Here is a 16,376-nt window from a genome sequence, read left to right as displayed (position 1 = left end):
TGTGAGATGATATCTCATTGTAGTTTTGATTTGCATTTCTCTAATAATTAATGATGTTGAGCATTCTTTCATGTGTTTGTTGGCAATCTGTATATCTCCTTTGGAGAAAAGTCTATTTAGGTCTTCTGCCCATTTTTGGATTGGGTTGTTTGTTTTTTTGTTATTGAGCTGATACAGATCAGTGGAGAGATGTACCATGTTCATGGATTGGAAGAATCAACATTGTGAAAATGACTCTACTACCCAAAGCAATCTACAGATTCAATGCAATCCCTATGAAACTACACACATATGGTCACCTTATCTTTGATAAAGGAGGGAAGGATATACAGTGGAGAAAAGACAGCCTCTTCAATAAGTGGTGCTGGGAAAACTGGACAGCTACATGTAAAAGTAGGAAATTAGAACACTCCCTAACCCCACACACAAGAATAAACTCAAAATGGGTTAAAGACCTAAATGTAAGGCCAGACACTATCAAACTCTTAGAGGAAAACATAGGCAGAACACTCTATGACATAAATCACAGCAAGATCCTTTTTGACCCATCTCCTAGAGAAATGGAAATAAAAACAAAAATAAACAAATGGGACCTAATGAAACTTAAAAGCTTTTGCACAGCAAAGGATACCATAAACAAGACCAAAAGACAACCCTCAGAATGGGAGAAAATAGTTGCAAATGAAGCAACTGACAAAGGATTTATCTCCAAAATTTATAAGCAACTCTTACTTTTTGTATTTATATCAGTTTATCTTTCTTACCTTGTTATAGTTGGCTTCTCCCCATCCTTTTCATGCTCTTCAAACGTCATCAGCACTTCCTCAGTGAATTGTTACTAGCAACAAATTGTGTATTGTCCTTAATTTTCTGTGCTGTCATACAACTCTATACTTGTAAGTATGCATATATTCATATTTGTAGGGCCAGCCTTCATTATGTAAGAACTGAACAATCTTTTGTCGTTTTTTTAATTAAACTTTTGTTTTTCTTAACAATACCTTGCAGAAATCAAACTATGTATAATTTTAATTGGTCTCTAATCCATCCTTTGGATACACTATCATTTCTTTAACCAGTCCCTTATTGCTCTGCATTTAGGTTATCTCCAGTAATGAACATACGATTTTCACAGCATCAGTAATCATATCCTTTGGATAGATTAGTATCAATAGAAATGGTATCTCTATGGATAGAGTAGAAACGATTGTGGTTTAGTTTTGTGAAAATAATAAAAGCACATAATTTTTTTAAAAAACAAAATATGACTAAAACATTTTTGATGCAAAACATTGGTCTCCTGTCCCATCCCACCATACTCTCTGGTTTTGTTCTCCTTGAGCAGTTAGTTTATTTCTTTAAGCTAATTCTACTACTCTTACCTGCATAATGTGCTTATACTGCAATTTTGGAACTATTACTTTAAAATATTATCTATCAGTTCCGCTTATGTGAGGTAGAATTTAGCTCATTTACACCTCCTTTATCTTCCCAACATTGTTCCAGATTTTTGTTTAGTAAAAATCAGAATTGACATTATTATGATCGTATAAATATTATATACTACAGCATCAAGTATTCTTTCTATGATATGATTTTGGGGGAAACACTTTTTGTTTTTCCTGGAGTTGATATGACAGTTTTTTTACTTGCATAGTTATCTTTAATATTTTATTATTCATGTCCTAGGTCTATCAATCACTTTTCCCATATGTTCATATATATAAAATAATCTGCGAGTTCCATTACTTTTTGGGACACGTCCCTCCTGAAAGTTCCATCTTTCTTTTTTAAACTAGACTGGTCTCTGTTATTTTAAGATTTTCTTTTTCTTTCTCTCTCTCTTTCATTTTTATTCATCATTTATTTTCTTTTTTTGCTGAAGCGCACCCTCCAGTGATTTTCTACTAAAGGAAAAATTAAAGGAAAACTTTTTTGTGTGTTTCATGCCTAAAAATATTCTTATCCTGCCTCCACACTTAATTACTAGTTGGAAATGTAAGGTGTGGTCTCATATTTATTTTTAAATACATCATACCTGGCACGTAAATGAGTTATAGCAAGTATCTATGGTGACTAATGAGTTACAAAACTTGAAACTTGCAAGGAATTTGAGATTCTAAGTCTGGATAGAAAAATCTTTAAGTTCCCTCGGATATCTGTCTGTCTATCTACCTTTCTATCTGTCTTTCCATCTATCTGTCTATCTACCTTTATAGATGCTAGTTCTATTTGTATAGAGATTCTGTGTGTGTTAAATGTTAGAATTCTAGATTATGAATGTTTTTTTCTCAAAATTTGGAAGGCATTACTTCATCATCTGTCATCCTTTTTTTTTTCCCTTCTCTTGAGAGGTTGGTAATAGTCTGCTTCTTATTACTCTCCAGAGGTCCCAATTTTCTCTTGAAAGCTCTATTCTCACTTTTTCCAGAATTCTTAGTTCTGTGACATGCTTTATTTCCTCCCATTAAATTGCTGGATGAGTCTCTTTTAATTTGGAAATGCATACTTTCAATTCCTTGAAGGTTTTTTTTTCATTAAAAAGTTATTTAAAACTTTAATTTCTCTTTACATTTGTTCTGGAAATGCTATTAGTTGGATGTAAGTCTTCCTGGGTTTATTCTTTAAGACACTTATCTGTTCTTGTGTATGTTATACCTTTTTGTTGTTGTTTTACTTTCTGAAAATGTTTCTTCACGTTCTTCTTTATCTCTTCTAAATTAATTTGTTTCATATTTTTAATAACTAAGGGTTATTTCTTATTGTTGTTTCTATCTTATTCTTGATAATAGAGATGATAATTCTCATTTAACTGCACTTGTTTTTTTTTTTTGTTTCTTTTTGTTTGTTTTTTTAGTATATTTTCTCTGCCTCACTCCACACCAGTTTCCTTTCCCTTGTTAATTTATTTGGTTTCTATTTTACCTTGGCAATTTTCCACAATGATGGGTCATTTCCGGCAGTTTCCATTTGAGTAAGACACAGAGAGTTCTATGTACATGGGCAGAATTTGTCAACTGATAGGGCTCTGGGTGGACTGGTCAGGCATCCCAGTGGCCATTCCATGAGAGAATATCTCGTGTCAGTATCTAGAATCTTTTTCCTGGGGTGGTTCAGGTTTTTCCAGAGAAGCTGTTTTCTGCCTGGGACAACACATCCTTGGTTTCTAGAATTCTGTAAGCAGAGGTGAAAATTTCCTAGAGGGTCTTACCATTTCATTTCTTAATGGTAATTTAACTTCTTCCCTTACTCCCACCACCATCATGTTTAACTCACCACCTCACATCTACCACCTTCTACTGTTTGGGTGTTCACAGTATCAGAACCTATTCCTTAGGATTTTATTAGAAAATTACCATTCCGTATGCTGCCCAGATGAAAGAGAAGGAGACCTTTGGTTTTTGCAATTTCATATACAGTTTTTCAACCAGTCATATTGTATTAAACCATGTACATCTGTGGTACCTGATATCTACAAGTCCTGAGAGGCAAACCAACCACCACTGCTGTTATTACCCACCAAAGTAGTTTCTGTTGCACAAATGTAGTTACCTCTTATCCATCCCCTGTTCTTCCAAAAATATTATTGTATTAATTTCATGAATAATGAGTGTCCCTTTTGTTATTTGCCCTTATCGCCCTTGTTATTTGTGTACTATTTTCATTTATAAACATGAGTTATGCATGTTTCAAGCTTAATGTGAATTTCTGTTCATTTTTATAACTAATTCAAGATGCTTCATTTAGACCGATATATTGCTTTCCAGAAAAGATATGTGCTACCGGCAGCGAATGGGAGTGCTGATGTCTCCAGCCTCATGCCAAAACTCACAACACAGAATAAAACCAAACAAACGTTTTGGCCAAAATTAAATATTGTGTTCTAATTCACATTGTCCGCCTTTTTAATGTATGTGAATAAGCAGCTTACTGGTTATTTATATTACTCCTTTTATCTTTTGATTTTTAATACTCTGCCTATTTATCTCAAGCTACTTTGATTACTTGTCTTATTGGTTTACAAAAACTCTTTATAGATTAAGGATGTAAATCTTTTTTCTTACTATTGATCACTTTTTGAGAAATATTAACTTGCTTTTCTTCTGCTTGATTCCTAATAGGTATGTGTTCAGTAGTTGCTCTTTATCATTAAGATATATTTTTAATGTTCCTCTCCACAGGCAGATCCTTGCAGCAGCCAAAAGAGCTGACCAAGTAGGCCATTTCCTTTGGGTGGGATCAGACAGCTGGGGATCCAAAATAAACCCACTGCACCAGCATGAAGATATTGCAGAAGGAGCCATCACCATTCAGCCCAAGCGAGCAACTGTGGAAGGTATGAGTCTCGTCAGTAGCATGATACTCTAAGAGAATGGTTGGTGCTGTGTAGGGTGGCTAAAGCGTGTGTCTCTTTGTGGGTTGGGTGTTTTACATAATTTATGCAGGATAGTTTCAAACTTGCAGCCATGAAATACAAATGAAGCCCTGTATCTGGTCTGTTCTTTTAGTTGATAGTCTTCTTTTGAAAAGATCATGTTATTTTCATAATAATATCCAAATTAGCATATATCCTTTGTTTTATTATGCTACAAGTGCTTTCTGAGAGATCATTACCCTTAATAAGAAGTGAAATCATAACACAATAAAAGTGTATCTAAGCGAGCTGCATTTTCTAAGAGAGTATTTTCCCTTTGTAATTTATCCATTACTTCCATAGCAGGATAACTAGAGGGATTCTTTTCCCCCATTACCTCTTGAGGTCTCTTCTAACCCCCAAGATCATACAGCTTATGATCCAGCTCAGGCACCAACATCACCTTGCCTTCCTGGGGCTCTTTTGTTCTTGCCTTCTTTTTCTCTTTCTCTTACCTTCTGAAATTGCTGCCCCTTTTCTTTTCCTTTGCCTTCCTTGCTGCTGCAAAGATTTTTTAAGAGGTAGAAGGAGGAGAGGGTGTTTATTGGCATCTTTCTGATCTAACAAAAGTTGCTGATTACAATTTATGTTCTCCTTCAATTTGAGTAGTTATTGCTAAAAGAAGACAGTGTAAAGAAAAGCAACTCCTCCGCTGGTATCCTGCTTTGTCTTCCTTTTCGGATGGGCCAGGTCTCCAAAGATTCCATAAAACATGCTTTGCACGTTAAAAAGAACTCCATCCTCTCACTCACAAAGAATCAAATATTTGCCTTTCTTTCGATTCTGTCTCTACTCCAATCTAAGTAATTATTCTCCCCAGAATGCTGCGTGTTCTATGTGGGCCTTTTAAAACAAACCAAGGTGTGGTTCTGTCACTGTTTCCTTTCTGTGTTATCTCAGGGAGATAAAGATCCCATGAGTCACCCATGTGTTCATTGAGAGGCTTTGAATTAATTTCATTCCCAAATATATGTCCGGAGAAGATTGCCTATCTTCCTACCCAACCCAGTACATCTGCAGATGAGCTACAAGAATAAAAGCCATTTTAACTCTTTCCACTCCTTTTCACTAAAAACTTAACTATCTACTGTGTGCTTTGCTCTGTGCTGAGTTGGAAAAATAAGAAGAGCACAAAAATCCCATCCTCAAAGAATACGGAGCTCAGTAAACGTATCAGAAAATAGTTGGTGACTATGTAACATGAGAAATACTGTAAGCACAGTGCTGAATATATGGATAGATGGTGTGGGGTAAGATAAAATGCAAGCTTGTCTAGGGTGGTGATGCTGTGGTTGCCGAAAGATGCCTGAGAGGAGGTAAAACAGGAAGTGATGCACTAAAGCTCATCAGACAACATGAAGAAACTCCTCTACTCCAAACCCAGGAGGTGGGAGCAAAGGAGTGAAGGAGCAGGGCATATTGGGGTAAGTTTAAATAATTCATTCTGCAGCCCAATCCTTCATTGTAGCGATCCTTAAATCCTTCCAGTTCTTTTTTTTTTTTCTTTACATTTTGTTTTTAACATCTTTATTGGAGTATAATTGCTTTACAGTGGTGTGTTAGTTTCTGCTTTATAACAAAGTGAATCATCAATACATACACATATATCCCCCTATCCCCTCCGTGTTGCGTCTCCCTCCCACCCTCCCTATCCCACCCTCCCTATCCCACCCCTCTACGTGGTCACAAAGTACGGAGCTGATCTCCCTGAGCTATGCAGCTGCTTCCCACTGGCTATCTGTTTTACATTTGGTAGTGTACATGTGTCGATGCCACTCTCTCACTTTGTCCCAGCTTACCCTTCCCCCTCCCTGTGTCCTCAAGTCCATTCTCTCTGTCTACATCTTTATTCCTGTCCTGCCCCTATATTCTTCAGAACCTTTTTTTTTTTTACATTCCATATAGATGTGTAAGCATATGGTATTTGTTTTTCTCTTTGTGACTTACTTCACTCTGTATGACAGAGTCCATTCACCTCACTACAAGTAACTCAATTTTGTTTCCTTTTATGGCTGAGTAATATTGCATTGTATATATGTGCCGCATCTTCTTTATCCATTCATCTGTCGATGGACACTTAGGTTGCTTCCGTGTCCTGGGTATTGTAAATAAGGATGCAGTGAACATTGTGGTACATGTCTCTTTTTGAATTATGGTATTCTCAGGGTATATGCCCAGTAGTGAGATTGCTGGGTCGTATGATAGTTCTATCTGTACTTTTTTAAGGAACCTCCATACTGTTCTCCATAGTGGCTGTATCAATTTACATTCCCACGAACAGTGGAAGAGGGTTCCCTTTTCTCCACACCCTCTCCAGCATTTATAGTTTGTACATTTTTTGATGATGGCCATTCGGACTGGAGTGAGGTGATACCTCACGGTAGTTTTGATTTGCACTTCTCGAATGATTAGTGATGTTGAGCATCCTTTCATGTGTTTGTTGGCAATCTGTATATCTCCTTTGGAGAAATGTCTATTCAGGTCTTCTGCCCATTTTTGGATTGGGTTGTTTGTTTTTTTGATATTGAGCTGCATGAGCTTCTTTTAAATTTTGGAGATTAATCCTTTGTCAGTTGCTTCATTTACAAATATTTTCACCCATACCGAGGGTTGTCTTTTCATCTTGTTTATGTTTTCCTCTGCTGCGCAAAAGCTTTTAAGTTACATTAGGTCCCATTTTTTATTTTGTTTTTACTTTCATTTCTCTAGGAGGTGGGTCAAAAGGGATCTTGGTGTGATTTATTTCATAGACTGTTCTGCCTATGTTTTCCTCTAAGAGTTTTATAGTGTCTGGCCTTACAGTTAGTTCTTTAATCCATTTTGAGTTTATTTTTATGTATGCTGTTAGGGAGTGTTCTAATTTCATTCTTTTACATGTAGCTGTCCAGGTTTCCCAGCACCACTTATTGAGGAGGTTATATTTTCTCCACTGTATATTCTTCCCTCTTTTATCAAATATAAGGTGACCATATGTGTGTGGGTTTCTCTCTGGGCTTTTTATCCTGTTCCATTGATCTGTAGTTCTGTTTTTGTACCAGCACCATACTGTCTTGATTACTGTAGCTTTGTAGTATAGTCGGAAGTCCGGGAGCCTGTTTCCTCCAGCTCCGTTTTTCTTTCTCAAGATTGCTTTGACTATTCGGGGTCTTTTGTGTTTCCATATATATATTGTGAAATTTTTTGTTCTAGTTTTGTGAAAAATGCCATTGGTAGTTTGATAGGGATTCCATGTAATCTGTAGATTGCTTTGGGTAGTGTAGTCATTTTCACACGTTTACTCTTCCAATCCAAGATCATGGTATATCTCTCCATCTGTTTGTATCTTTAGTTTCTTTCATCAGTGTCTTGTAGTTTTCTGCATCCAGGTCTTTTGTCTCTAAAGGTAGGTTTATTCTTAGGTATTTTATTTTTGTTTTTGCAATGGTAAATGGAAGTTTTTCCTTAATTTCCCTTTCAGACTTTTCATTATTAGTGTATAGGAATGCAAGAGATTTCTGTGCATTCATTTTGTATCCTGCTACTTTACGAGGTTCATTGATTAGCTCTAGTAGTTTTCCAGTAGCATCTTTAGGGTTCTCTATGTATAGTATCATGTCATCTGCAAACAGTGACAACTTTACTTCTTCTTTTCCGATTTGGATTCCTTTTATTTCTTTTTCTTCTCTGATTGCTGTGGCTAAAACTTCCAAGCTATGTTGAATAATAGTGGTGAGAGTGGCCAACCTTATCATGTTCCTGATCTTAGAGGAAATGCTTTCAGTTTTTCACCATTGAGAACGATGTTGGTTGTGGTTTGTCCTATGTGGCCTTTATTATGTTGAGGTAAGTTCCCTCTATGCCTACTTTCTAGAGGGTTTTTTATCATAAATGCATGTTGAATTTTGTCAGAAACTTTTTCTGCGTCTATTGAGATGATCATATGGTTTTTCTCCTTCAATTTGTTAATATGGTATATATCATTGCTTGATTTGCATATATTGAAGAATCCTTGCATTCCTAGGATAAACTCCACTTGATCATGGTGTATGATCCTTTTAATGTGCTGTTAGACTTTGTTTCCTAGTATTTTGTTGAGGATTTTTGCATCTATGTTCATCAGTGATATTGGCCTGTAGTTTTCTTTCTTTGTGACATCTTTAGCTCTTCTCTAAATGTTTGATAGAATTCACCTGTGAAGCCACCTGGTCCTGGGCTTTTGATTGTTGGAAGATTTTTAATCACAGTTTCAATTTCAGTGCTTGTGATTGGTCTGTTCATATTTTCTATTTCTTCCCGGTTCATTCTCTGAAGGTTGTGCTTTTCTGAGAATTTGTCCGTATCTTCCAGGTCGTCCATTTTATTGGCATACAGTTGCTTGTCATAATCTCTCATGATCCTTTGTATTTCTGGAGTGTCAGTTGTTACTTCTCCTTTTTCATTTCTAATTCTATTGATTTGAGTCTTTCCCTTTTTTTCTTGATGAGCCTGGCTAATGGTTTCTCAATTTTGTTTATCTTCTCAAAGAACCAGCTTTTAGTTTTATTGATCTTTGCTGTTGTTTCCTTCATTTCTTTTTCATTTATTTCTGATCTGATCTTTATGATTTCTTTCCTTCTGCTAACTTTGGAGTCTTTTTGTTCTTCTTTTTCTAAGTGCTGTAAGTGCAAGATTAGGTTGTTTATTTGAGATGTTTCTTGTTTCTTGAGGTAGGATTGTATTGATAGAAACTTCCCTCTTAGAACTGCTTTTGCTGCATCCCATAGGTTTTGGGTCATCATGTTTTCATTGTCATCTGTTTCTAGGTATTTTTTCATTTCCTCTTTGATTTCTTCAGTGATCTCTTGGTTATTTAGTAGTGTATTGTTTAGCATCCATGTGTTTGTATTTTTTGCACATTTTTTCCTGCAATTGATATCTAGTCTCATAGCATTGTGTTTTAAAACATACTTGATTTGATTTCAATTTTCTTAAATTTACCAAGGCTTGATTTGTTACCCAAGATATGATCTATTCTGAAGAATGTTCCATGTGCACTTGAGAAGAAAGCATATTCTGTTGTTTTTGGATGGAAAGTCCTATAAATATCAATCAAGTCCATCTTGTTTAATGTGTCATTTAAAGCTTGTGTTCCCTTATGTATTTTCATTTTGGTTGATCTGTGCATTGATGGAAATGGGGTGTTAAAGTCCCCTACTGTGATTGTGTTACTGTCGATTTCCCCTTTTATTTGCCTTATGTATTGAAGTGTCCCTAGGTCTGAAGTGGGTCTCTTGTAGACAGCATATATATGGGTCTTGTTTTTGTATCCATTCAACCAGTCTATGTCTTTTGGTGGGAGCATTTAATCCATTTACATTTAAGGTAGTTATCGATATGTATGTTCCTGTTACCGTTTTCTTAATTGTTTTGGGTTTGTTATTGTAGGTCTTTCCCTTCTCTTGTGTTTCCTGCCTAGAGAATATCTTTTAGCATTTGTTGTAAAGCTCGTTTGGTGGTGCTGAATTCTCTCAACTTTTGCTTGTCTGTAAAGGTTTTAATTTCTCCGTCAAATCTGAGTGAGATCCTTGCTGGGTAGAGTCATCTTGGTTGTAGGTTTTTCCCTTTCATCACTTTAAATATGTCCTGCCACTCCCTTCTGCCTTGCAGAGTTTCTGCTGAAAGATCACCTGTTAGCCTTATGGAGATTCCCTTGTATGTTATTTGTTGTTTTTCCCTTGCTGCTTTTAATATTTTTTTCTTTGTATTTAATTTTTGATAGTTTGACTAATATGTGTCTTGGTGTGTGTCTCCTTGGATTTATCCTGTATGGGACTCTCTGCTCTTCCTGGAGTTGATTGACTATTTACTTTCCCATATTAGTGAAGTTTTCAACTATAATCTCTTTACATACTTTCTCAGTCCCTTGTTTTTTCTCTTCTTTCTCTCGGACCCCTATAATTCGAATGTTGGTATGTTTAATGTTGTCCCAGAGGTCTCTGAGACTGTCCTCAATTCTTTTCATTCTTTTCTTTATTCTGCTGTGCTTTAGTTATTTCTCCTATTTTATCTTCGAGGTCACTTGTCCGTTCTTCTGCCTCAGTTATTCTGCTATTGACTCCTTCTAGAGAATGTTTAATTTCATTTATTGTGTTATTCATCATGGTTTGTTTGCTGTTTAGTTCTTCTAGGTCCTTGTTAAACTTTTTTTGTATTTTCGCCATTCTATTTCCAAGATTTTGGATCATCTTTACTATCATTACTCTGAATTCTTTTTCAGGTAGACTGCCTATCTCCTCTTCATTTGTTTGGTCTGGTGGGTTTTTACTTTGCTCCTTCATCTGCTGTGTGTTTTTCTGTCTTCTCATTTTCCTTAACTTACGGTTTTTGGGGTCTCCTTTTTACAGGCTGCAGGTTCATAGTTCCCGTTGTTTTTGGTGTCTCCCAAAAGGTTGGTTCAGTGGGTTGTGTAGGCTTCCTGTTGGAGGGGACTGGTGCCTGTGTTCTGGTGGATGAGGCTGGATGTTTTTTTCTGGTGGGCTGGACCGCATCCATTGGTGTGTTTTGGGGTGTCTGTTACCTTTTTATGATTTTAGGCAGCCTCTTTGCACATGAGTGGGTTTGTGTTCCTGTTTTGGGAGTTGTTTGGCATAGGGTGTCCAGCACTATAGCTTGCTTGTCGTTGAGTGGAACTCGGTTTTAGCGTTGAGATAGAGATCTCTGGGAGATCTTTCGCTGTTTGATATTATGTGGAGCCGGGAGGTCTCTCGTGGACCAATGTCCTGAACTCAGGTCTCCCACCTCAGAGGCACAGGCCTGACTCCCCGCCCGAGCACCAAGACCCTTTTAGCCACACAGCCAGGCACGTGGGGAGTTTCTTGCCTTTGGGGAAGTCTAAGGTTTTCTGACAGCGTTCCGTAGGTGTTCTGTAGGAGTTGTTTCACATGTAGATGTATTTCTGATGTATTTGTGGGGAGGAAGGTGATCTCCACGTGTTACTCCTCTGCTATCTTGAAGGTCTCTCTACGTGTTGTTTTTGAAAATGCTCCTGACAGAAGATAGAGATGCATCCAAAGGTGTTGTGTGTGGTGCCAACTCTCTGGTTCCACGGATTCCCCCTTCCAGTTCTTTCAAAAGTTTCCCATTCATTGGGAAAACTCTTCCCTCTCCTAGAGTAGCAGTCACTGCACTATTTGCCTGATTAAATCCTTTCTATTCTTTGGGTCTCTGCTTAGATATTAATTTTCCTTGGAAGCCATCTGCAATGATTGCACCCCATCCAGGTCTGGTTAGAGTCTCCTTCTGTTGCTTCTATTGCACCCTACATACTCCATACCAGTATAATATCTCTTTACTTGTCTCTATGTGGAAACCTATCCATTATGCATCATTGTACCACCAGCACCTTGAACTTGGCCTGGATATGGCAGGTGATCAAACATGTTTTTAAGTGGTTGGATGCCTGGGTGGATGGAGGAATTACAGGCCACATAACGGTATGGCACAAAATATGGATGATAAGTGGACCAGAGTTGGATCTTGAAGGGTCTTAGAAACTACACTTAGGAATTTGTATTTCAGGCAGCATCTGAGTATGAAAATGGGATGTAATAAGAAGGATTTAGAAAGTTCACTTACAAGACTCTATGGAGGGGTGAAGTGTAAGATTTGGGTGGGTGTCAAAGCAAAGCAACAGATTACAGGGTCTCTTCTGAGGTCCTCTCTTCCTAAGCAGTAGGTACATCATAGGCATGTTAGTAACTCCATGGTTTCTACCTCCAGCTTCAAGATATTTTAGGAAATTACTAAGCACTTCAAAAATTTTATAAATTCTTGAAACAAAATACTTCTTCATGTATATATAGGGATACACAAAGTTATTAAATTAGACGCAAAACAGCATCCTGAATCTGCCAAGAAAAATGTGGTCTCAAAAATGAAATGGAGGAGAAATGGTATTATCAGTGAAAGTACTATTGAAATGTGACGGAACAGCAACTCTTCATGCAAAACTTTCCATTCCTCCCCAGATAGAACGTGAGGCTTTTCATGTGACTGTTTAGAAATGGTGTGGCTTCTATCTAGCCATATTGTCTTCTGCGTTGATAAAAAGAGCAGCCAAGATTAGTTCACTAATGTTTAGGATGAGACCACAGGATTGTGGCTGTGCATTTATAGTGCCACACTCCTAAGGAAGTGAAAAAGGAAATGCATTCCATCGCACTGAGTTTTCTGAACAAAGCTGTGAAATATCTCAAATGAAACTACAGAGTGTATTCTGTATGAGCAATTAAGTTTTCCTCTCCTGTGTTTTTTTTCCTTTTCCTTTTTGGTGGTTGTTCCATACTGGATTCTACTGGGATGGACATCATCCAAATAGTCATAATACTGCTACATCCCTCTATCTTTGCCTGGGTTATGCAGTGCTGTACCTTGTAATGTAAATAAGAAAAACCCAATCAATAATCAACGTGTCTTTTTTTCCTTTAGATCGTATTTTGAACACATTTGGCAAACACCTAAATTTTTGGCTTCTCTTCTGTGTATCTGCATGAACAATTAACAACAAATTGCCTTAGGCCAAAGGGCTAGCAAGTGCATTGCACCTGTGAAAGTCGTGTTCATCTTCTTTTGGCTTCTATCTGTATTTATTCTCCATTTGTAGGAAACAAGTTCTCAGTGTTTGCTAGCCCAGGGGGTCATTTTCCCCCACTTTCAATTAGATGATGATAGGAACCGTGCCCAGGAAAGGTCACCCCTAGCCCTGTTGTCTGCCCAGCATTCATGGGAGATCTCAGAGTGTTTCCAGACTTGGCAGCACTTCTCCAGCTCCTGAGCCAAAACCCTTCTATCATTTTTAGTTTTTCTGTATTGTCTGATGAGTCAAAGGACCCCTGGCATTTCTTTCTCTTCTGTTGCCCCATTAACAGGGATCCCCAGTCATTGTCTCCAGCCCTGAACAAGTCCTCAAAGCAAAATGCCCAAATCGCCTTCCACTCTTTGCCCTCCAAAATGCTCTACTTCTCTGAGGGTAGGCTGTCCTGGGCATCCTCTACTCATAGCCAGCAAGGATCATGGGCCAGGTTCCCTTCATCTCTGACATAATCATTAACATTAGGGAGCAAGCATAATGAAGGGTGGATTTTCAAAGCCGACTCTAATAGTTCTGACTATTGGTGATGATTTTCAAATGGGTCTATAGCACAGCTTGGTCCCTGAATTAAATCTGTGATACGTGTAAGAAAAGACAAAAAGCACTCTGGACCTGGCATGAAAAAATTGGTTATTTCATGCATTTTCTAACTCAAGATAGAAACAATTTCTTTATTTTTTCTTAAAACCAGAGATCAAAGCTTTGAAGAACTGAACTAAAATGTTTTTGGCTCCAATTTAGATATACCCTACTTTACTCTTCATTCATTACCTGGAATGTTCCACACACATCATAAAGTTTTGTTAGGGGAATGAGAGAAAATGCCCAGAAATGAAATATTGTCTTAAACCACAATATTATTTCTAAGCAATGCTCTAATTAATAAAAGACCTATAACCTTGTTTAATGAAAGAGGAGTGAGACTATTCCATGTTCAGTGTTATGACAGTTTTTTTCATTGAATCTGTCATAAATGTTTATAAGCTCTAGCAAGGTATCAGCCACTGATCTAAGCACTGAGTGATAGTGAGTGACAATGCAGATCACACCGCTGCTCTCCTGGAGTTACCCTCCTAATATGGAGTTGACAAGTGGTAAAGAAGAGTATAAATAAGAAAATATCACATTGGGATAATTACTATCAAGTGTATTTCCTTAAGGACCAACTTGTAAATTATTGAGATACAAATGAAAAATAAAGAAGAAGAGAGACAAGGCAACCAGTATACCATGGAGGTTAAAAAAAAAATAAGAGATTTGGAGGATCTGTAGGAATGTCAGTAGCTCAGACCTCTTGAACCTGTTCTGGACTCCTGGCACATATTCATATCAGATCCTTACACTGCCTAAAATACCCAAGGTTTCCCATTTCACTGTTTCTGACTGATCTGGAAAATACTGCGGTTTTTGTGGTTGATCAAATCATTGATGTTTTTAAAGACTTCCTTCTTTTTCCAGAGTTAGTCTATGCTGAGAAACCAAATGTAATGGTCCCGCAGTCCAAAAGGTGTCACATACCCCCTTTATGACAAACACAAATCATACTCATGGGCAGCAAGCCCCACAGGAATCTGATCCTTCAGGACAGTGCCTAAGACACATGGCTTCCTGGGGATTATCCATCTTTTTTTTTTTTTTTCCCTTAAATTTGGCATTTACTAATATAGCCCTAGCATATAGTAAGTCCTAAAAAAACAAATTTATCATTTTTGTCTGTTATATCTGAATCTATCTGTAATACCTGAACATGCAAAAGACTGCGTATTTGTATGAATTTGAAGTTTCTTAGGATGGCAGGAATGTTCATCCAAAATGGCTTTTCTCTCTGACTTTGTATTCTAAGATACTTAGTCAAAAAGGTCTCCACTTCAGGATTTGACCAGAAATTTCAAAGGTGGGTTTATACACTTTTCTATTTGCTTCCCTTAAGAGTATCTCTTGCCTTCTTTGTTCATCTTGCCTTTTCTTTCAGATTTTGAGAGACTTCCCATGAAGGACTGACACGATGGCTCAATTAGGCGATTTCCTGAGGTGTTATAAACAAACACGGAAAGTCTCAGCCTTGACTCCTCAGAAAGCAGAAAGTACAGCAGTGGCTGCCTCTATTTGTGTTAGACATTTCATTGGGAACTTCCTTTCCAAACTGTACTGCTTGCTGTTTTCATAGATGGTATATTTGGTGTTGTATCTAAAAGGTGTCACCATACCCAAGGTCATCTAGATTTTCTCTTATGTTATCTTCTGGGAGTTTTATAGTTTTGTGTTTTACATTTAGCTCTATGATCCATTTTCAGTTAATTTTTTTGTAGAGTGTAAGGTGTGTGTCTAAGCTGAATTTTTTTCATGTGGATGTCTAGTTGTTAAAGCACCATTTGTTGAGGAGACTGTCTTTGCTCCATTGTATTGCCTTTGCTCTTTTGTCAAAGATCAGCTGACTGTATTTATGGGGGCCTATTTCTGGATGCTCTCTTCTGTTACACTGACATATTTGTCTATCATTTCTCAGATACCACATTGTCTTGATTACTATCACTTTATAGTAAGTCTTGAAGTTGGGTAGCATCAGTCCTCCACCTTCATTCTTCTCCTTCAATATTGTGTTAGCTATTGTGAGTCTTTTGCCTCTTCATGTAAACTTTAGAATCAGTTTGTTGAGATTTTGAGATTTTTGAGATGTTGAGATCTTGAGATTTTTGAGATGTTGTGATCCTGAGATTTTTATTGGGATTGCATTGAATCTGTAGCTCAATTTGGGTAGAACTGACATCTTGACAATATTAAGTTTCCCTCTCCATGAACATGGAGTATTTCTACATTTATTTAGTTCTTCTTTGATTTCATTCATCAGTGTTTTGTAGTTTTTCTCATACAGATCTTGTACATATTTTATTAGATTTATACCTAAGGATAAAATAAGGATAGTTTTATGTCTTCTTCCCAATCTATATAACTTATATTTCCTTTTTCTTGCCTTAGTGCATTAGCAGAGACTTCCTTTATGACAGTGAAAAGGTATAGTGGGAGGGGACATCCTTGCTTTGTAGTTTATCTTAGTAAGGGAAAGCTTTGAGTTTCTAACCATTAAGTATGATGTTAGCTGTAGATTTTTTTGTAGATATATAATTTTTTTGAACAAACTTAGACTATAAAGTAAGTCATATTACTCTAGAATAAAAATTCAGATAGTTTCAAGAACGATTGTTGCCTTCACTATACATGCCTACAGTTATAACCATGTAATAACATAGGTAATGTTATTTTGTTAAGTTTTATCATGAAATGAAGCCATTTTATTTATTTATTTATTTTTTTGAACATCTTTATTGGAGTATAACTGTTTTACAATAGTGTGTT

The 16,376-nt window shown here is 36.9% G+C and overlaps 1 protein-coding gene across 2 annotated transcripts in view; it reads left to right on the top strand.

Annotated features, from left to right (window-relative positions):
* Positions 1-16,376, top strand: part of GRM7 (glutamate metabotropic receptor 7) — a 919,887-nt gene that overhangs the window by 455,345 nt on the left and 448,166 nt on the right. For both annotated transcript variants that reach the window (XM_024124143.1, XM_024124144.1), the window contains exon 4: positions 4,182-4,336. In XM_024124143.1, the coding sequence (XP_023979911.1) occupies positions 4,182-4,336 (155 nt within the window). The remainder of the gene's footprint in view (positions 1-4,181; positions 4,337-16,376) is intronic.

The sequence above is a fragment of the Physeter macrocephalus genome, chromosome 18 (genome assembly GCF_002837175.3).
Source record: "Physeter macrocephalus isolate SW-GA chromosome 18, ASM283717v5, whole genome shotgun sequence".
In the NCBI taxonomy this organism is placed as follows: Eukaryota; Metazoa; Chordata; class Mammalia; order Artiodactyla; family Physeteridae; genus Physeter; species Physeter macrocephalus.
Note: the sequence above shows the minus strand (reverse complement) of the source record. Positions and strands in the feature narration are given on the sequence as shown.